General features: G+C 35.1%; 2 protein-coding genes across 2 annotated transcripts in view; both read left to right on the top strand.

Moving 5' to 3' along the window:
- The window catches only part of LOC149818443 (uncharacterized), a 1,135,480-nt gene that overhangs the window by 628,418 nt on the left and 483,904 nt on the right, over positions 1-23,158 (top strand). The window lies entirely within an intron of this gene.
- The window catches only part of LOC149818447 (uncharacterized), an 81,444-nt gene that overhangs the window by 47,910 nt on the left and 10,376 nt on the right, over positions 1-23,158 (top strand). The window contains exons 2-5 of the mRNA XM_089985348.1: positions 6,719-6,779; positions 9,578-9,698; positions 9,791-9,839; positions 9,947-10,041. Of these exons, the coding sequence (XP_089841474.1) occupies positions 6,719-6,779; positions 9,578-9,698; positions 9,791-9,839; positions 9,947-10,041 (326 nt within the window). The remainder of the gene's footprint in view (positions 1-6,718; positions 6,780-9,577; positions 9,699-9,790; positions 9,840-9,946; positions 10,042-23,158) is intronic.

Genomic DNA, 23,158 nt, shown 5'->3' with positions numbered 1-23,158 from the left:
CGGGATCTAGTATCACCACATGTATTTTGGATTTGGATTCAACTTTACCTCATCGTATTTGAATTTAAATCTACTGTTTAAATTTGGATTCAGATTCGGATCCTAAAAGATCTAAGCCCAGTTCTACCCGTTTGCACCAATGTCAGATTCGGCCTAATTCATATGGAATCCGTTCTCAGTCAATTCAATTCAAAGAGGCTGATTTACCTATCATTTCAAACTCTGTTTTAGTATTCTTAATAGATTTTTAACATTTTAAATATTTTAATAACACGTGTCATCCAGTGGTGAAAAGTACGGATTCAATCCAATTCGATTTCATTAAGAGTTTTTTTCTTGAGAAACCGATTTTAACAACACTGGTTCGCACCCTATGAACAACGCTCTGTGAACTGTGATAAAAAGAACCCTAAACTCCAGCATCGTGTTTCCCTACGAATCCCCGCCAAAATCTCTTTCTCTCTCTGTCTTTCTGCCGAAAGAAGAAGGAAGAGGAGGCTGTCCCCCCACCCAGGTACTCTCTCTCTTCTTTGTCTCTTCTTCTTCTTCCGTTCTCCATCTTCTTCTTCTCTTCGTTCTTCTTCTTCTCCTTCCTCTTCTTCTTTGAGTTTTACTTAATTATTTGGTTTTAAACTTTTGTTCTATATTACTTGATTAATCGAATCTCGTAGTAATTATGTTTATGTATAAAAATTTGTTGTGTATTGTGTGTTTATAAATTAAGCTTTCAAGAGAAGACGTCCTGTCCTAATTTTCATAAAAACCATGTATGCATGCCTCATGCCCATATTGTATCCACATTCGTGGACATAACCTTAAATAGATAGTTTATTTGTTAGATACTTACAAAGATCAAGGTGCTGCATTAATGTTGTTTTTACATAATATTCTCATATCTTTCGGTATTTATTTGAGTTTTTTTATTTCTCATTGTTATTTCTTTTATTTATTTGTGTTTTTAGATATATATTTTTTTTTAAGTTTTTAAAAATGTGTTTTTAAGGCTTGTGCTTTTCTCCTCTCTTCATATTTTAGTGGAACCCTTCTCTATGCCCCATCGCTTTTCACAACATGGTTTACATCATTGTTTCGGTGAAGATGGTGTCAATTGATCGATGTTTATATGGTTATTCTGTGGGAAAAGTAATTTTGTTGTGATCATCTTATATAGTGATTCTATGTCTGAATCATTGTTGGTATGGTTATTTGGGAGAGTGCTTATTCTCTTAGTCATTGTTTTAGGATCACTAGTCGAATGGAACGTGTTCAGCCTAGAACTACAATAATTTGAAGTTTTTGATGGATAGCGTAAAAGGTGCGCTTTTGCCTTGAGGCGCGTTAATGAAGCGCAAGTGCCTGTGAGGCAATAGGCTCTCGATTTTTGAAAGAAGAGAGAGGCCCGATTGTTTAGGGCTCTCTCGCCTCTGCCGAAAGGAAGAAGAAGAACCCTCTCATGTTCTTTCAAGAAGAAGAGAAAGAAGGCCCTCTCTCTCTCTCTCTGCCGAAAGGAAGGAGGAGGAAGCCAGAGGTCTCTCTCGCCTCTGTCGAAAGGAAGAAGAAGAAGGCGGGTCCATTCGGTACGTACCCCTCTCTCTCCTTCGTCTCTTCTTCTTCTTCTTCTTCTTTTCTTCTCCTCCTCCTCCTTCTTATTCTTCCTATGCTGATCTTCTTCTCCTTCCTTCTGCAGATCTTCTTTTCCTCAGGTTAAAAAAACAAGGGAGGCCCGATTGTTTAGGTCTCTCTCTTTTCTTCTTCCGTTCTTCTCCTTCTTCCTCTGCCCAACTTCTTCTTCTTCTGTTTTTTTTTTCCTTCATTTTGTTCTTCTGATATTCTTTTTCTTCTTCCCTCCTACTTCCTTTTCTTCTTCTCCCCCTTCTTTCCTCCTCGTTTTTCTTCTTCCCTTCCTCTGTTCTTCTTGAACAATCGGGCCTGTTAATCAGAAAATTACTTTGTTCTTGTTAATTAATTAATTAATTATATATTGATTTAGTAATTCATTGATTTGTTGCTTATTTATTAGCTGCATGCTATTTGTATTATATAATTGTGTTTGCTAAGTATAACTATGTGTGCTGTATAGCATTATGTTGTCCTTTATACAAATATGTAGAGTGGTTCTTGCTAGTTATTGTGATTTTTGGTCTTGTTCCTTGGTTAAATAAACACATCTTCTTTGTTGGATTGGTTAAATTATTGCATTGTAGTCATTTCTTTGAATTAGTTTTATAATTTAGTTTAGATTGTCCACTTAATATCTAATTATATATTAATAGTACATAAATGATGCTTTATTTTGTTTTTTTATTTGGTCAAATTTTTAATATTTTTTGTGAATCTTACGCCTCAACACTATTCACAACATTGATAAAATCATAAGGCTGAAGGTAAATTTGGACTCTTGATTATGCATTAAGATTCGAAATCAGTCAGATTTAATAAATGGGACAACCTAACTGTGAAAAATTTAAAATCTATGATATATATATATATATATATATATATATATATATATATATATATATATATATATATATATATAGAGAGAGAGAGAGAGAGAGAGAGATGGGAACCTACTAAATGGACATAGTGCTAAATGAAACATGCTCTTAGATTTTTGGTGCTTTTCGAAATTTTGACTGTACAGATGTGATTTATATGCTTGTTTTTATAGGAATCACTTCTTAGAGCATTTGACTCTGATGCATGAATAGGTTTTTATAAGGTTTCAAAAATCAATAGCCTACAATTTTTCATAATTTTTCGAGCCTCCAAATACCATTTTTTTCCATCCAAAATGCTTGATCCAAATTAGGATTTCTAGTAAATCAATCATGCTGAACACATCTATGGGGTTGGAATTTTGAAAAAAAACAATGGAAATCCAATTGCATGTTTCATTTAGCATTGTGCCCATTTAGCATGTTCCCATCTCTCTCTCTCTCTCTCTCTCTCTCTCTCTCTCGATATATATATATATATATATATATATATATATATATATATATATATATATATATATATATATATATATATATATATATATATATATGAAATGCATCCAAACACTATTTTTCCAGAATATTTAAAAAATTGAAAAGCAGAAAATCCAGAAAAGTGAATTTATGAATTTTGCATCCAAACATGCCCTTAAGGTCACCAGTTTGTTTATGCAATTGAAAGCAAAATAGATCCAATTGGAACTTTTTTTTGAATTCATTGTAGGGATGCATGCAAAAAAAGAGAATAGTGCTGCTCTTAAATAATGCCTAAGAATGTCTGCACCTCATATTTTGTAGATTATGTGTTCCATTTATAATGAAAATTTTGCCTGAAAATTTCTTGATTCCTTGGAATTAGCTTTCAATTCCACATGTCGAACACTGATAGAGTAGTTATGGGAAGGTTGTTTCTTATGTAGGTAAAGTTGCAACCAAGAAAAATTGAAAAAGAATATCTTATCTGGTTGTGAATTCAAGGAGATAGATCTTGTCTTTTATTGAATGAATCTTCATTTTCTTTATGCATTACAAGCGTTTTGTCATGGAATCTCAAGCATTTCGTGTTTGAGTTCTCAGGTGCACTAGGGACCCTTTGCAGTTTTGACCTGTATGCTTTGTTTCTTGCTTCACTTGTTAAATATATTACATCATTTTTTCTGAAAGTTAATATTTTCTTCTTGCTATTCACTCAATAAAAATATTGCATCAGTAGTTTTTCTAAGAATCAATAGTTGCTTCAGTTTTTTTTTTCTTTTTTAATTTGTTCATTTCTGTAAGTGCATGGATGTGTTATTACAATGCATTAGATTTGGTTCTTCATTTGATTTAGCTCTGGTTTTGAGTCTTCTTGACGTTATGATGTATTGTTCTCATTTGTTTTGCCAGGAAATGGGTAAACTTGGGAAGAAAGCACGGAAATTTGCTCGTAAGAATCTTCAATCTGTGCTCAAGAAAAAGCGGAAACAGAATGCTTTCAGGAATTCTTTCAGGACAAGAAGGGCTTTTAGTAAGGCTCATAAATCCAAAATCCCCCCTTCATGTGTTCTTTAAGCTATTCAAGGTTGAATGAATTTTCTCTTTTGGTTTTTATTCAGGATACTTTCTCTCATCTCCCATCATGGATGTTAAAACTACTGATATACAAGATAACCATGACTAGCTTTGGTGAATCACACACTCAATTTAATTTTGCCTTCCAAATAAGAGAACTAAGTCACCCATTTGATTATTCAATATCTAGTACTTTTCTCACTGCATGTATTCCATGATCAACCGGAGAAATCGTATGAGGTTTTTGAATCAGTAAATACCTTTTCTAATGAAAGAAAATTTGATTAGGATCTTTAATATGGTTGAATAGATTTAACACAAGAAATTTTCTATTGCAAAGCTCTGAGCTAGTTGGGATATGGTGGGTCAAGCTGCTTACAAGTAGCTCTGGTCTGGCAGTTAAAAGCTTCATTAAATTTTGGACGGCAGACTGAAAGTAACAAATGTTACCAGTTTGAATATTTGCCAACAATTTCAGATAAAATAGTGGAACATTTCCCTCTTCCATCTTGGAGCAAAGAAACTTCAGATCCTTGAGCTTTGCTGGGAGCGTGTAAAAACATAGGTGTTTATCCTTGGACCAATAGGATAAAGCCTATGTCACAGGGATTCGGCTAGCAGGGTGCCGCACTCGCGTCGACGCGACTCGACGCGGGTGCGGCACTGGGTGCGGTCAACCCGACCCTGGGTGTGTTGACCGCACCCAGGGTCATTTGTGATCAATTTTTTTATTAAATAAAAAAATGTGTCCAATTATATATATATATATATATATATATATATATATATATATATATATATATATATATATATATATATTGCTGCACCCCCGCACCCAAGTTTTTTGAAAGTGCCGCACCCGCACCCATGTGACATAGGATAAAGCCAACATAAAAAAACTTGGTACCAGGAAACTCTTAGTGAGGAAAAATGTTATGATAAATTAAATTTTTTATTTTTTGGAAAAACTCTAGGAAATATTAGCATGTGTAAAAAGTTAGAAATATGGGCAATATATATAAAAAAATTAAAAATGATTTATTATGTTGATATCATGATAAGACCATTATTGGAAATATTGCGACTTTTTATAGTATAGCAGATTTTGTAAACGCTGCCATGTTTACAAAATATTGCCAATATTTGTAACTATGATAAAAGTTAAAACCGATTAAGACTATAAAAATATATAAAAACATAAAGAAAGACATAAATTTTTTAAAAAATGCCTTTATTGGATTAATTGATTTTTTTGTGGACCAAGCCCTATGGATATGATCCATATGGTTTGTTCAGTCAAAAGCAAGTTTTAGATCGTCCGATCAATTATATAGGTAGATCTTTTAAGGGTTTCAAATTTTATGGTTCACAATGTATTGAAATTTCAAAATTGAAAAATTCATGCTTGTATGTCCAAACCAGAGTTATCAGAAGTGCCATAGGGCATGGGGAAGCGTGTTTTGTAAGCGTGAAACATGGCACTTCTGAAACGTGCTGGGAAGTGCCAAAAAAATTTAGGGAGTGGGAAGTGCGCTTCCCAATTTAGGGGAAGCTCGTTTTCCCTTATTTTTTCATTTTTTTGTGTTTTTATTTTTCTTTTTTTTTGCTTCCCCCTCACTTCCTAGGTCGCTTTCGGTTTGCTTCCTAGTTTTCTTCCAAGACGATTCCTGATTCGCTTCTAAGTCGTCCTGCTTTTCCCGCTTCCTAAAATTTTGAAAATGCCTCGCTTCTCGCTTTTGCTTCTTGAATCGCTTCCTCGACTAGAAACTCTGGTCCAAACCACTCATGATCTTTTCAAAATATTGCTGATATTTGTTACTATGCATAAAACCAGTGTTTAATTTTGCATTGTAAATTTGAATGCTTTGAAGTTTGCGATTTTCAAGTGGGAGCAATCTAAAGGCCGTTTGGATATTAAACCATCTAAAGAATGGTTAAGTTTTTTGGCCGATTGATCAATGCGGGCAATGATAACAGTGTATGACATGAACAAGTATAGTCTGCCTCAAAGTGACTCCATTGTCTCTGCTCTTTAGGTATTCGGGACAAAATCCCTTTCTGGATGATATCACACCTCATTGATATCCTTTTAGCCCACGGGTTATGGTTGCTTGAAGTTGAAGATTAGCAGCAACATGATTAAGGTTTATGTGTCTTTTTCATGCCCCCCTGATGTAATCTTTCTACCTCCTTTTCAGTCTTCATGACTGGCTCAGGCCCTCAATGGGAAGCCAAGCAGAGAGTGCCTTGAGGATTGATACCATACATTGAATGAGCTTACATATAACGTCTTTAGTAGTTCATTAGATGTTTAAACATTTATATTATTATTTTAGTAGCTACAAATATTTTTTCCAGAAAATAAATGATAATTCCGCAAGTGTCATGTTGCATGAGGCCAACAATATTTTTGCTAATCTAACTGCCTGCGCTATTGCCTTCTTTTTGTAGTGTTCATAGGCAGTTGCTTCATAAGACATCGTTTATTAGGAACTTATCTCTACATCTAAGTTGCCCTGCTTGGTTTGTGTTTCCGCTTCTGTTCACTGAGTGGATTGTGTAACAAAATGTTTCCAAGTTTGTATAGTTTTTAACTAGACTTTTTGTTTATTTGCAAGCATTGATTAGGCCACCACATTTAAGCTCTATGGTTGGTTCTGTTATTGCAGGAGATAAAGGTGTTGTATATGTGAACCATCCAATCTCCTCAGATGCACAACCTGTAGAAGAGTAAGAAAATGCCACTATTTATTTTCTTTGCTATCACTTGCTTTAGATTATTTTTCTGACATCAACTTGCTTTAAATTGTTAGACATGCCAATATTGAATGTTAATTCCCATCAAAATTTACATCCCTTGTAAGATTGTTTTTCTGTGTTTTTCTTGTTTGGTTCCGCCTTTGCAGTTACTTTTCTTTATATTAGGATAAAACTGTACACTTCTACTGCTTAATACATGATGTAAGATTGAAGTTTGCCAAGAATCAAAGTGGCACCTGTGCAATTTGCCTTTTCTTGTGCAGCCGATAGTTGACAAACTCGTGACTTGGATCCGGATTGCCTGACCCTTGACTTGTGAGTCAGCAGGTTGACTCGGTAATTTGGACGAGTTAGGACATGATTTTTTTAGTGTTAAGATATGGAAAAAATCAAACTCCAAACTGTATAATCACTAAATTTATTACATGACATCAATGACTAAGCTATATAAGTATTCAACTATACATAATTGTTGATATTATGATTTAAAAATAGATGATTCTTTGTAAAAATTATCCTTTTATAAGAATTATGCACTAAAACCATGAAATGCATGACAAAAGACACATAAGTGGCATGCGGATAGGTGGTCCTGAATCAGTGACCCAGTTGGGATCCGATCCGGGTTGACTCAGGCGATTCTCGAGTCAGCTCTCTGGGTTTGCCAACTATGCTGCAGCCACTGCATTTTATATGTAATATATTTGTCTATTTATGATGGATTCTAGTTGGCTGCTTTTTCTGTTTGTTGTCAATAGCATCCAATTAGCCTCATTTTATGTACATTTGAAAACTGTCTTAAGCTCCTCTTTGAAAGGAGACAAACTAAAACTTTTATAACATTTATTCTTTTGCTTCTGTTGTCTGTGGCTTCTTGTTCATTTTTGTCGTGTAGCGGTTGTATTCTTGTGTTTTCTCTGTGCTATTGTGTAACTTGGGTATATTAATTTATTACCTTCTATTTATATTTTCAAAATAAAATTTGCCATTAAATGGTAAATGGCATATATTGATAATCTGTGTTCTCCCACACTTTTATTGAAAAAATCTTGGCAAAATGAATAATTTTTTAAAAATTTATAAACTGAAGTTAAAAATATGTAAAAAAATTACTCAAATGCCAAAAGCAATAAATATGTCTCATCCATTGTTTTAAAAATGAAAAAGAAATGAAAGATGGGAGAGTCCAAAGGCCGAAATAAATACTTTCTTGCTTAGGATTAAGTTACATTCAGTATTTATTGCCATTAATTAGTTAGGAGAAAAAGATTGAGAGAGATGTGAATGATAAAATAGGATTATCAGCCAAAGTTTTTTAAAATCATTTATGAAACATAAATTATGATATTTTAATTTTAAATTATCACAACATTTTGAAAAATATCGTGATATTTTAAATGTTAGAACTGATGAAAAGATATCATAATATTTTTTTAAAATATCATGATATTTGTGACTGTGCTTATACCTTCTTCCATTGCCTTAGTTTTCTTTTACTGCAAAATTCAATTTTATGTTTTTATGAAAAACAGTTGCATTACTTGAGTTTTATCCTTACATACTTGTAAACACCATTGATAGCTGCTAACTTTTGTTTAGTTGCAAACTATGTTGTCAAAAGTGATACGTGGTTACCTAGTCAACTGGTACTGCCTACCCTACTTGTGTTCACCTAATCCTCCCAGAGCCAATCCCTAGTTAGACAGCACAGAGTAGGATGACATTGTTTTTTATTTTTGAGGTCTTAAATTAATCATATGCACTTAATTCCTATATGATGTTTTTTGTGCTTATTTTCTTTATTACTTGAGAAAAATGATTGCTTGGGCCTTGTTAGGGACTGTTGCAATCGGATTGATGTCAACATATATTCTTGTTATAACCCACACACATACATGTGCACACATGCATACACAAAAATTTGCGAGTCTCTATTACAGCTCAATGTTTCCAGAAGAGATGTTCTTGTAAGAGTAAATATTTAGTGCTATGCTGCTATTATGCATTTTAGAGCATACTAGGATCAGCATAGAGAATCTAGTACAAGACTAATGTGTGTTGCCAATTTGCCCTTATCTTCCCTTTTTAAAAATTTTCACAAGGTCTATTATGTTCAATGATAAAATGATTCTGGGGGTGCGCTTCTTTGGAGCCTTAGGAGGTCATTGTTAACATAATTCCTGCTTGCATGAGTAATTCAAACCATTTTCTTCTTCCTAGGTGTTGATTAAATGACATAATCGATGCCGATATTCTTTTTAGAATAATTTCTAGTGTATCAGTTGAAATTTTGTGTTGATTCTAGTGGAGTGGGTATTATTCTTGATCGTAAAGATACCGATGCTCGACTTTGAAGAGCATCACACAATTTCACTTTCGCCCACTGATTAATTGTCAAGCATTTCACAATTTACTAAGTTCTTTCCTCATTCATGTATGTTATTCAGGAGCTTCATTGTTTCCATTGGTTAATTGTTAAATGCAATTGAGTTTTCCAAATAGTTTGAGTCATATATTGCAAGTTTATATGACATGATTATTCAGGAGGTAGTGATGCTTTTTCAGTTTCCAGAAAGTAGCGAAATTTTTTTACTGAGATTCTAGCTAGATTATGGGCGTAATATCTTTCAATGTATTATGGAATTATCTGTGCGCATACATTTGTTCCATTTTGTATAGTTGTCTTAAGGTGAGGCAATTAATTAACGATTTAACTTGAAATGCAAGTGTTTATGATCATATATAGTTATGCTCATCATTGTTGTCAGATATCCTGAAGGTATTGTAAATCAGGCGCTCGACGACATTTTTGCAGATACTTTTGGTAATGATGTTGACAATGATTCAGTTATAGATTCAGATTCGGAAAGTGATGGTCTTCTTTCTGAGGTAATGTCATGCTCTTCTAAAAATCCGGCCTCATCTTTTTCTAATTCCTTATTTATTTATGAAAGAGTTCTGAATTCTGATATTGGTTTCAGGATTTGAATGGTTCTTATCTTGTTAAAGATGGAAGTGATGATAATTCAGGTTGGAACATAATTACAACAGTGAAATTTGGTGTTTGAAATATCCTAAATTTTTGTTTTAGTAAAATTGCAAGAGGATATTTTTCAATATAATTGTTGTTGTTGTAGATGAAAGCTACCATACTGCTCTATCTGAGCAGAACAAGACAATTCAGGTGGAACTCGTGAAGCAGAAAAGTAAGTTAGATCGGCTAAAGAAAAAGGTAAGAACGACCTTGTACTTAATTAAGACCTTGAAATGACCATAGATATTAAGCTCAACATGATGGTATGTCTAACTAATATAAACATGTAGGGTTTGTTTTAAAAAATTTCTCTCCTATTTTGAAGACAAAAAAATTGATGGCTCACATTCATCATTGTAATGCACTTAGTTTTACCCAAAATGAACTAATGCTAGGGATGTCAATCGATCACGTTTGAGTCAGGTATCTGAAAAGTACAAATCTGATTAGTTGAATCGGTATAGCAAATGAATCTGATTAATAATCAGATTCGGATGCAGTTTTCAGATTTTCATTTGAATCTGGATCCAAGGGTAATCCAACCCAATTCCTTATAAAATATATCTGATTAGCTAACCGAGTACAGGTTCAATATTGCCTTTTCCATCCAACTCTAAATTTGATTAAGCTAGATCCGGATAGGTCATATTCACTAAGACCTAGATCTCAACTGAATATTTCCAGTTTACTGCCCTGGCTAATGCTTAGAAAGATTTTCATGTTATGACCCTTGAAATGTTGTATTCTTAAGTATGAAGAGCATATTTAAAGCAATAGAAGTGCTTTTTGTTTTTTATTTTTGCTTTTGTGTTTGCTCATAAAAAGAAAACAAATGCATCTTTTGTGATATAGACAACTCTTCATACTTCTTTCAGTACGACATTATTTCTGGATGCTTGAAATATTAATAAGGTTATGTTTGCTTCATTGTTTCACCAGGACCCAAATTTTGGTGAGTTTCTGGAAAAGCATAGTTTGGAGCTTCAAGCTGCAAGCAATGAAGAAAAAGTAAGACGTCCATCACTTTCCAGTTTCCACATGGCCATCATTGTACTGGCTTTCGACATTCTATTATCATTTTATCATTGGTAGGACTCCTATTGATATTAAAAATTATGATGCCATAAATGGTTGTCTTCTTAGGTTGTATGTCATGTCGGTAGTCATGTTATCAAGCCTACTATTCTCTGTTCTTTTTTCCTTCACCCTTTTTCTTTTGTTTTTTTTCTGGTGTGTGTCTATTCCAGATTGGTGTGCTCAAATCAGGCCAGATTGGGTCCAACTAACCAATCCTGATTGATTCCATAGATTATCCATACCAGTGGGAATCAATTTTAGAGTCAAGTTGAGTCAGATTAGTATAAAGTGGCAAGTGTCTGGTTGGACCAATCCATTGATTAGATCACCCAATTTTAACGTTCTTCTCATCATTTTTTGATAACTTTGCAGTGAATTTAGGTGGTTTTGTTCTTAGTTGTCATAGGCGCTAGGCGGAGCCTAGGCGGTGAGCCCCTAAAAAGCCTAGGCAGTCTAGGCAATACCCCAAATAAAAAAACAAAAAAAATATATACAAATATGTAAACAAACTACTAAAATTAATAACAAATATGTATACAACATAAAATCAATCAACAATAAGCAATAGACAAAACAAAATATGTCGTCAAACACTATAAGATAATTATATTAAATAACCTGCTCAATACATTGTCCAACACAAAACATTTAACAACACAATACATTTAACTAAACATAGAATTCTGAAACATATGTCTATATATAAAAGTCATCTTCATTCTTCAGTATCAAACTTCATTTCAACGATTTCCTTCATTTATTGCATCTTTTAGTGGCTTGAGATGATGATGGCAGATCATCTTCATACAATTTCTGTCCCACAAATGTTGCAGGTACTTGTGTCTTTCTCTCATCATCTTTTTTAAGACTAGTAAGAAGCTCAACACAAATATCAAAAGGAATGCTATGTTTACATAATTTCACAGTGGAGTTAATATGTCCCACAACATGATATTTAAATCTATACAATCCTTCATGCATTATAAAATCACAAAAATTACACTTCACTATTTCTTTGGCATCTCTAAGTCAATAGTGTACAATATTTCAATGCAGGTTTCTTTGAGAGGCATCCTCCAAGACCTCTACCTTCCATCGACTTACTAGAACACGAATTAATAAATCTAATCACTACAAAAATGTAAAATAATGTAACTGATAACCATGTTAAAAAATGAAACAAAGAACAATGGAATAAATAAACCATGCAACTGATAACCAATGCAAAAAATTAAAACATAACCAATTAATCACCAAATAAAAATATAAGCATACAGACATTTAACAAATCTACACACATAACATAATTAACTTTAACTGTATTTAAGTATAAAATAGTAAAAAAAACCCAATAAGTTTATAATAACAACTTAAATTTAATCCTTAGATGAACTTGAAAGTCTATCATCATCTTCATTGATATATTGCTCTTCTTCTTCAGTTTTATTTGCAGAGTTAGCTTATTCCTCTTCTTCTTCCACCCTCACCACCTTCTTTCCTTTGTCAAACATTTTCTTTCTTAGGACATTAGTTACACGTATTTTTACCCCCACCCTATGCCTTAACGCTCTGGATGCCTTATCAACAAGATCTCATGTAAGTGATGTGTCATTTTCAAAGATTATCATTGACTTCTCTTAAGACAATGGGGTCGAGATCTCCTTTTTTTCATTCTCTCCTCATACCTTCGTTTCAATTTATGATTATATTGCACAAAAAACAAACCATTCAACTTTTTGTGCAAAAGTCAGTTTCTTTTCTTTGTATGAATCTATAAAAATATATATAAAGTTAAAATATATACAAACTGACAAATATTATTTAGTAATTAGTAGTAAATAATATTTTACTGCTTCAAAAGTACTTCAATCACGTTCACAACTGAATGTAATGCATGCGAGACCTAAGACTTGAACAACAAAGGTCTGGAGCTGGAGACAACCAATGGCAAAAGAAATCCACCAATCTACTATAAAAAAATCAAATTACATATAATTAAAGTATATGTTGAAACTTGGTTTGAGAAAAGATAGAAAAGTACCTTCACGATTAGCCCTAATCACCCTTAAGTAGTGATTAGGGTCAATAAAGAAAATTACACTAGAGACCATTGAAAGTTAAAATATAAACAAGACCACCCAATAAACCCCTCACGATAATAACTCTCAACACTCCCCCTCAAGCTGAAGCATAGATATCAATCATGCTCAGCTTGTTACAACACTTTGAGAATTCTGTGATAGGAAGGGGTTTGGTAAAAACATCTGCTACTTGATCTTCTGAAGAAACATGAAAAGTTGATATATTTCCCACTTGAACCATATCCCGAATATAATGACAATCTATCTCAATATGCTTAGTCCTCTCATGAAACACATCATCTTAATAGGCAGAGAAACCTTTATGCTCAATCCGGTAAGCATAGATTTTATCCAAATCATTTCAGCAGCAGTTTGTGCCATGACCCTATATTCTGACTCAACACTTGATCTTGCTACTACAACTTGTTTCTTGCTTCTCCATGAAACTAAGTTGCCACCAACAAAAACACAGAACCCTGTAGTAGACTTCCTATCATCAACCGACCCTGCATAATCAGCATTAGTATACGCAACCACATCAAGATTTGCCTCTTTTGTAAACAATAGACCTTTTCCTGGAGATGTCTTTAGGTTTTTAAGAACCATAATAGCTGCCTCCCAATGAACTTTTCTTGGTTTATCCATGAATTGACTCAATTTGCCAACAACAAATGATATGTCAGGCCTAGTTACAGTAACATAGAGAAGTTTACCAATGAGAGTCCTATAGGACTTACTATCAACTTCCTCAGATTGCTCGTCATACAAGAACAGTTTAGGATTCATGGGAATAGTGGCTGGTTTTGCACCAAGCATCCCTGTCTCCTGTAAAAGATCAAGCACATATTTACTCTGAGAAAGAACCATACCTTCTCTATTTCTTGCTACTTCGATTCCCAACAAGTACTTGAGAGGACCCAGATCCTTTGTAATAAAGTATTTCTGCAGATATGCCTTGGTGCTTGAAATCTCCTGCTCATTATCTCCAGTTAAAATTATATCAACATAAACAACCATAGTCACAAAACCCTTAGAGCTATTCTTTATGAACAAAGAATGATTTGATGGTGACCTCTGAAAACCAAATTTAGACATCACCTCAAACAATTTGTGAAACCATGCACGCGGGCTTTGCTTTAGGCCATATATTGCCTTTTTTAGTTTGCACACTTTGCCACACTCTCCCTGTCGTTCGAAGCCAGGCGGTTGTTGCATGTAGACCGTCTCAGATAGATCCCCATACAGAAAAGCATTCTTCACATCAAGCCGAGTCATACTCCACCCATGATGAACAACCACAGAAGTAACTAAGCGTATAGTGCCCATTCTCGCTACGGGAGAGAAAGTCTCAAAGAAGTCCACCCCATATGTTTGGGTGTAGCCTTTGGCGACTAGACGAGCTTTGTGTCTCTCCAGAGTGCCATCAAAATGATATTTAATAGTGTACACCCACTTACAACCAACAATGTCTGCATGAGAAGGAGGATCGACAAGCTCCCAAGTCCCTTGAGAAATCAAGGCGTCCATTTTTTCTTGCATTGCTTGTTTCCATTGAGGATCTAATAAAGCCTGTTGATGATTGATAGGACTGGAGATGGCAGATAAAGCAGATAGAAAGTTTTGCATGCTCTTTCCAATCTTGTTTGTGGACACAAACTTTGAAATTGGGTGCAGAGTACACTGACGCATGCCTTTCCTCAGGGCTATGGGAAAATCATTTTTAATCTCAGGATCTGCTCTACGATCATCAGGATAAGCAATAGAATCATCAACATAATCAGGATCACTGACTGTAGGAGAAGAAGACGATGAAGGGCCACGAGAGGAGGCTTGACGACGAGTATACACCAATGGAGGATCATGGAACCGAGTTGAAGAGGGATCATAACATAATGAAGGCAATAAAGGAACTGACTCCAAAGGAATGGGAGGAATGGGTAAGGGAAATGATGTGGACATATCAGGATTCACACGAGACGCGCACGGCGAGAAGTAAGGAATGGTCTCAAAGAATGTGACATCCGCACTGATATACTCTTTACGAGCAATGGGGTCAAAACATTTGTACCCTTTTTGGTTTTTTGGATACCCAAGGAAGACACACTTAGTTGCCTGTGCAGCTAGTTTGTCCCTAGTAGGTCCAAGTTTTTGCACAAAACAAACACAACTAAATACCTTAGGAGAAACTTTGAACAAAGAACAATCAGGATAAAGTTGTCTGATAGGAATTTGGTCATTAAGAGTAGTAGAAGGCATTCTGTTAATAAGGTAACAAGAAGTAAGAAGGGCATCTCCCCAAAAAGAAGCTGGCATGTTTGTTTGAATCATAAGGGTTCGAGTTACTTTCAAAAGGTGTCGGTGTTTTCTTTCAGCTACCCCATTTTGCTGGGACGTATGGGCACATGAAAATTGAGGGCAAATCCCATTATCCCGATAAAATTGTAATAGTTTGCTAGATTTGAATTCAAGAGCATTATCAATGCGAACAATTTTAACAATGGAACCAAATAGAGTATTTATTTCAAGAATAAAAGATTGGAGAATACACAAGACTTCAGATCTCTCCTTTATTAAAAAGACCCAAGACACTCTAGAGTAGTCATCAACAATGACAAGGTAATACTTGGACTGAAACCTATTAGGAACCCGACTATGCCCCCAAACATCAACATGAATTAGATCAAAAGGACTTTGACTAGTACAACTCTGACTTAAAGAAAAAGAACTACGATGATGCTTGCCCAACTGACATGCTTCACACTGAAAGGACGCTGTAGGAGAGACCTGTGGAATGACTCTTTGAAGCTTGGAAAGAGAATGATGACCCAATCTGAGATGCCATTGGTAGGAATTAGAACTCGATTCCACACACGAAGTTGCTACTCCAACAGGTTGTGTAAGATATAAACACCTCCCTCCTCATGGCCTCCACCAATCTTCTTCCCAGACAGCAAATCCTGAAATACACAAGAACCCAGGTCAAATATAACTTGACAATTTAGTTCTTTTGTAAGCTGGCTTACGGATAATAAATTCTTAGGAAACTGTAGAGCATGGAGAACATATTGAATCCGTAATGTAGGGGTAAAATGCACATCTCCTTGCCCCACCATTGGGGATAATCTACCATCTGCCAATTTAACATGACGAGGGAAAGATGTATGAACCAGTGTAGAGAAACTATGTGAATCTCCACAAAAGTGTTGAGAGGCGCCAGAATCAATAATCCATATCTTACCTCCATCATCCAACTGAGTACCCGCAGAGCATGCCACATCAGTCACTACAATAGAGGCAGACACAAATGCAGAACTCTGAGAAAGAAGCTGATCATATTCTGCACGACTGAGAGTAATCGTATTGGTTGAAGAAGTAGGCACAGGTTCAGTGATGGAAGAGACAACCGGAGTTGTTGCTTTGGGGAACGATAATGAGCTCTGAGGGCGACTTCTAGGGTTCTTATCCCAACAACGATCCTCAAGGTGCCCTTGCTTGCCACAATATGTACACTGAAGCCTGCTACGACCTCCACTGCCTCTTCCACGACCTCTGCCTCTGAGAACTAGGTAAACCATGCCCTCCTCCACCAGTGACAGCAAGAGCTGAAGTCTGAGAGTCTCCATGAGGCGGAGGAAAGGTAACAGCAAGACGACTTAACCGGTTGTAGGCATCAGCTAGAGTAGGGATCTCTGAGCTAGTAAGCATTTGCACCTTGGCTACTGAGTAATCTGGAGATAATCCTGATAGAAAACGAGCCACCATAGTCTACTCCTGATGGGTTTTATGATTAGTGCAGCAGGGAGGACGAACAGAGTTGAGCCTTTTATAGGCTGATTTAACTGATGCATAATATTGGGAAAGATTCTGATCACCCTGCTGCAACTGAAATATCTCTTGCTCAACTTACAAAATTCTACTGACATTTTTGTCTTGAGAGTACGTGTCACGTAATGAATCCCACATCTCCTTTGCAGTAGAATAGTAAATTAAGCCGTCTGCAATGTGTGGCTGAACACTGTTCATAATCCAAGACATAACAATGTCATTATCTTCCTACCATGTGGCATATTTCCCAGTTTTCTCTGTTGGTTCCTTTTTTAACAAAATATGTTTTCGTCGATGTCCTGACACAAACATCATAAAAGTCCTCGACCACCTTTTATAATTATTGTCGTCCAGCTTTACGGACGACCCATAAGAGAAGGGATTAGCAAAAGCTTTGTACTCTGCAGACACTTCAAACCTTTGTTCACCATCACTGGACTTTATTTCAGCCATGGTATTTCACTGCTGACAGTAGCTAGCTAATGAGCCGGATAATAATAATAACCAGAAAGTAATCACGAGCAAACTGATAGTAAAGAAATAGATTCCAGCTGAAATAAAATCCTTGTCTTGTAATATATATATATATATATATATATATATATATATCACAGACGCCACCAGCAAGATAATAAATCTGATCACAACTATAAAAATTAATTTTAGATGACAAAAATTGATTTCACATCTGAACTTCAACAAAAATTAATCAAATCTGATTAAATCTGATTCCAACAACAACAAGCACTACAGATTTAACGCATACCACATCAACACGACTCTGATACGAGCAAATCTGATTCCAACGACAACAAGCACTATAGATTTAACACCTACCACATCAACACGACTCTGATACGAGCAACAGTCAGTCAGCCACACCATTCAGATCTGATCCAACATCAACGCTCCATGCTACACGACATCCAATTACTGCACGATCTCAGATCTGCTCCACCCAATCACAAAATGATTGCTGATCTGATGCAACACGATCATGATGTCAGATCTGCTCCACGCAATCTCCACATGATGGTAGATCTGATGCACCACGATCCATCAATATTACTGAGGCGTCATCAACAAGGAGCAAAAGAGGAACACACGATCTAGGGTGTCTAATCAGATCTGCATATTGTGTAGAACTAGTCAGATCTCAGGTCGTGAGACTGAGGAAAGAACCTAGGGTTCGATCAGAAGGAAGATCGAACAAACTAGATATAGGCTAGGAGGAGAGAAGAAGAAAGAAAAAACTATGATAAAGAGGGAAGAAAGAAATTCAACCTAGGCGTTAGATTCTCCCAAGAACGAGAGGCTTTGATACCATGTTGAAACTTGGTTTGAGAAAAGATAGAAAAGTACATTCACGATTAGCCCTAATCACCCTTAAGTAGTGATTAGGGTCAATAAAGAAAATTACAAAAGAGACCATTAAAAGTTAAAATATAAACAAGACCAACTGATAACTTTTCTGATTTCCAATAAACCCCTCACGATAATAACTCTCAACTGTATATAAGTTATAAAAATAATGCAAAAGGGGTTATATGAAATTTAATCATCTTACCTAGGGTTTACACCAGAGTTACCAGTCAAGGAAGCGGGAGCGGGAAACGATACGAGAAGCGGGAGCGGGAAGCGAGACACTTTCAAAAATTTAGGAAGCGGGGAAGCGTGGGACCACTAAGAAGAAAATTACGAACCATCTCGGAAGCGACCCAGGAAGCGAACCGGAAGCGACCTAGGAAGCGAACCGGAAGCGAGGGGGAAGCAAAAAAAATGAAAAAATGGGGAAGCGTGGGGGAAGCGAGGGGGAAGCGCGCTTCCCAAAAAAGGGGGATGCTTCCCCACACATTTCGGAAGTGCGACGTTTCGTGCTTCCGAAGCGCGCTTCCCCTTTTACCTAGGCGCTTCCGGTAACTCTGGTTTACACTTTCTTCTTCCTCTTTGCTAACTCCATTCCAAAAGGCCCAATAGCAGTTCTATATCTTATGAGTTGGTCTAGTAGTGTGTCTCGATCCTCTTCGCTTTGAACAAGACGATTGGCACAATCATATAAGTCATTCTTTATCTCCTCATTGGACTCGATATTTTTATACTTATAATATATGGCTGGATTCAAATATAGGTTTGTTGCATGCAAAGGTTTGTGCAATTGATTGCTCCACCTTTTATCGATTATCTCCCAAACTCAGCCGTATATTTGTTTATCATCACACACATTTACCTACTAAGTAAAAGAATTGAAAGTAACCATTATAGAAGCTAAAATAAAATGTAATTTACAATTAGTAGAATACAAAAAAATGAATTTATAATTATACTTTTATTTTTTCCTTTCCACGATCCATTTTCTTGTAGATGTAACTCATAGCAGGCTTTTCATTGCTATCAACCAATCAAAGCATGTCAAACAAGGGGGCGATTGTTTTCAGAGCACAACTCACTCTCTTCTAAAATTTTGAACTCAAAATCATGCTTTCACATCTTTTACCAACTGACGTTTTTGAAAAACTATTTTTTTCCGAATCATCTCTAAGAAATATGAACTTTAGGCATTTTTTCCAATTATATATGCTTTCTAGTGTAAAAAAATGGCAAATTTTGTCACTGCAGGCCTATGTAAGTCCTTTTGTGTGTGTGCTCTCATCATACTCACTTGAGAATGTTTGTAATGAATACCACCAATTGCCTTGCTTTTCCGGAAATGTTCTTCAACTCTTTCAATTATCCTATATATTCCAACATCATATCTATACAATGTGCAGCACAAAGAGTCCAAACTAAATGCTTTCTCTTATCCATAAATAATTTACCTGCTTTCACATAGTTTGAGGTATTATCAATAACAACTTGAACCATATTCTCCTCCCAAACTTCAACAATATCATTCAACAATGCAAAAAGCAAATTTGCATCTTTTACTTCATTTGATGCATCAACTGATTTCAAAAACATTGTTCCCAAAAGGCAATTAACAAAAAAATTAATGAGTGTACACCCTTTTGTATCCATGTTTGGACCAATGCACTTTGTATTGGTCCAAGAACTCCTTCATTTTCTTCATTTCTTTATTCAAAAGTAGTTTTCGCAACTCGTGATATGATGGAGGCTTCATCCCTGGTTCAAATTGGCCTATAGCTTCAATCATACTGTAAAATGAAGGCAACTTCGCTGTATTAAAAGGTATTCCACCGTCATAAAATCACCTATTAATGTACTCGTACACTGTTTCTCTTTTTTCCTTTTTGAAGCAATTTTCAAACATAGTTTGTTTGTTTGCTTGCCTTCCTTTCTCTGTTGAATCACTTTGAAAGTATAGATCCATAGCCTTTTTGGTCTAAAGCCGAATGTACTACTCCCCTCCATCTATGAAACTGCATTCACGTCCTTCACCATAATCGGAAGCTGAGAATAAACTTTCATTTCTTTCGTATATATTAACCGTCTCTCTCTTATTTTTTTCATCTCTTTTCTTCTTTGATTCCTCCATGTACTTAGAAAGTACTTGCTTGATTTCTGCAATTGTTTTATCATAAGCCTTCACTTTTCTTCCAATCCCAAGTAGATGCCGTTTTATTTTATATATACATCCTTTATAAGTTCAACATTTAAGGTATGTCACAGAATTCAGATCTTGTTTATCCTTAATATAGGCCCACTCCCATGCTGGATCTCCTGATTTTCTCTTAAAGTTCTGAATATGTTCCAAATTTGAAAATGTGGACCCACTAGCACTTGCAGATGAAGCCCCCTTCCATTGTTCTAAAAAATGATAAGAATCTAAAAAAAGGCAACATCTAAATTTGCTAAATAAAAAGGAGTAAGCAACAAATAACATATCAGCAAAATATGAATTCATAATAAAAAAACTCTTAAGTTTTTTTTTGTAATTATAGCACACATTTAATGACAACTTTAACAGGAGCAAACCCTAGGTTTTTTATTAACTATAAAAAAGTTTAGGTGTGTTTTTAACAATATTGAAAACTTAGATGTGTTTTTTATAATCAACCAAAATTTAGGTGTTTTTTTTAAATGTCCCCCAAAAAACATAGTTAAACCTAATTTGAGTTGGGTTCTAGTCATTATTTTATGCATATCCTGATGTTTGGGTTTGGGCTCAGTTAGATACCAGACATGGATCCGGCCCATTGACTGCCCAAGATGAGATCTGTGAACTTATACCCAAACAAATGTTTACCTGTGCACTTATACCCTAACAAATGTATATCTGTGCCCACACATGCAACATTGGAAATAGCCAGTAACAAAAATTGGAGTGTGGCTGAGATTTGTTCGGATCACAGTAAATCTTTTTAGAAGAATTTCTAACTTGTCCGCACGGGAATTTGTAGGGGATTTTCAAAAAATGATTGGTTTTCTTTCATAGAATCAGTAATTTAGAGAAAAAGTCAAAAGGAAATTTACAAAAGCCAACAAGCGAAAATGTTTGGTTTATAAGAGGAAAAAAAGAGAAAAACATAACTGCCACAACATAGATGAAAATATTATTCATGGCAGCATTGATCCCAATTTCATGGAGATACTCTTTACACTGGTGTATAAAGCAGAGCTACCGGAAGCTTCTTAGATAGGTGGGAAGCTCGCTTCCTGGAAACTCGCTTCAGAAGCGTGATACTCCTCGCTTCCGAAACTTGATGAGAACCTCGATTCCCCCATGCTTCTCCTATGCTTTCCACACGCCTCATCTATTCTTCTTATATGTTCTCTTACTCAACTTTTCTTGTTTTTTATGTGTTTTCTCTCACTTTTCTCACTCACTTCCATGTGCTTTCTCTAAATTGGTAGTCATCATTTTTAGATTTTGTTATACATTTAATTCTTACACTAAAAAAACATGAAATTTAATATTCGTCACTTTTATTTTAGTTTTTATTTGTGTTTCATTTTGATTTTCATTCAATTCATATATTTCTTTTATTTATTCTTTGCTTCCCGCTTCCTATATATTTTAAAATTCATTGCTTCTCGCTTCCGCTTTCTGTATCGTTTCCCGCTTCCGTTTCCTAGTCTGGCAACCTTGGTATAAAGTGATCCTAATAAACCGATAATGTCTATTTAGTACAAATATGACACCCAACAGTTTGCTTCATCACTCTTTTTTTTTATAGGCAAGCCATCACTGAGCATTTGATCTTTCTAGATTTATATTCTGATCAAATATATCACACTCACATCATTGGAATCACACCACGGAGCCAGCCCAAACTGTGAAGTGTGAACTCAAAAGGACAGTTTAAAAATGTTAAAAAAAATGTGAAATGTTAAACAAAATGCTACCAAATAATGTCCCAAAATATGATGAAGAAAACCGTGGCACCAACAGCTTGAAACACTGAACACATTATTAGAATACTTTAATTCTTTTTCTTCACTTACCTTTGTTTATAAGGTTCATATGGAGAGTACAACTTTTAAGAGAGAGAGAGAGGTAGCGGTACCTATAGAGGGAGGAGAAGGTTGACCTTCTTCGACTCTGCCCTAGCGAGAGAAAGGAGCGAGAGAGAGTGGAGCGAAAAAAGGGGAAAAATGACCCTTTTCCCCCTTTTATACATGTTGATAACAGTCAACGGAAAAAAAATACCGACCTAGGCTTATGCCTAGGCACCACCTTCGACAACTAAGCTTACCACTAACTAATGCTAAAATCCATAAGTACCCCTGAAAAAATGAAATGTACACATAAATACAAAGAGGGGGTACCACACTAAATGTAATACACATATGATACATAAGTCTCATATGTGATTTAACATAAGAAGCGAGAATATAGCTGTAAATTCATAAAACGATATTAAAGGCAAAATATCACAATATTTTAAAAATATCATAAATTTATATATGTCATGATATTATCGTGATAATATCATGATATTATAAGTTGCCTTTTACTTTTTATTATATCTTAACTATGTTTTTCTTCTTTCTTTTGTTTTTTTACTTATTTTTTGTATTATGTGTTGCTTTTCTCACTTATTGCTACTGTTTTTAAAAAAATTTTAAGCACCAAGTTTATATTTATCAACCAAACCTAGAGAAATTGCCTTGCTAAGATATGTCCGAGACCGATATTTGTGACTATGATAATATATATTTTTTATATTTATATAATGCATGTCTACCTATTTTATTGCTTGTTGATCATTGATTTATATTTTATACTACTGTGATATAAAAATTTCTAAAATATTGTTTATTCTGTTTGATGCCATTATTTGGGCTATTTCTTGATTCTTTCTTTCCTGTGTTCACTTATTCTCAACTTTTATGTGTTGCTTACTTTGTTAGCCTTCACATGACAGCTTTCA

The sequence above is a fragment of the Nuphar pumila genome, chromosome 13 (genome assembly GCF_984573655.1).
Source record: "Nuphar pumila chromosome 13, dmNupPumi1.hap1.1, whole genome shotgun sequence".
In the NCBI taxonomy this organism is placed as follows: Eukaryota; Viridiplantae; Streptophyta; class Magnoliopsida; order Nymphaeales; family Nymphaeaceae; genus Nuphar; species Nuphar pumila.
The sequence above is the reverse complement of the archived record's forward strand: the minus strand, read 5'-3'. Positions and strand labels throughout refer to the sequence as shown.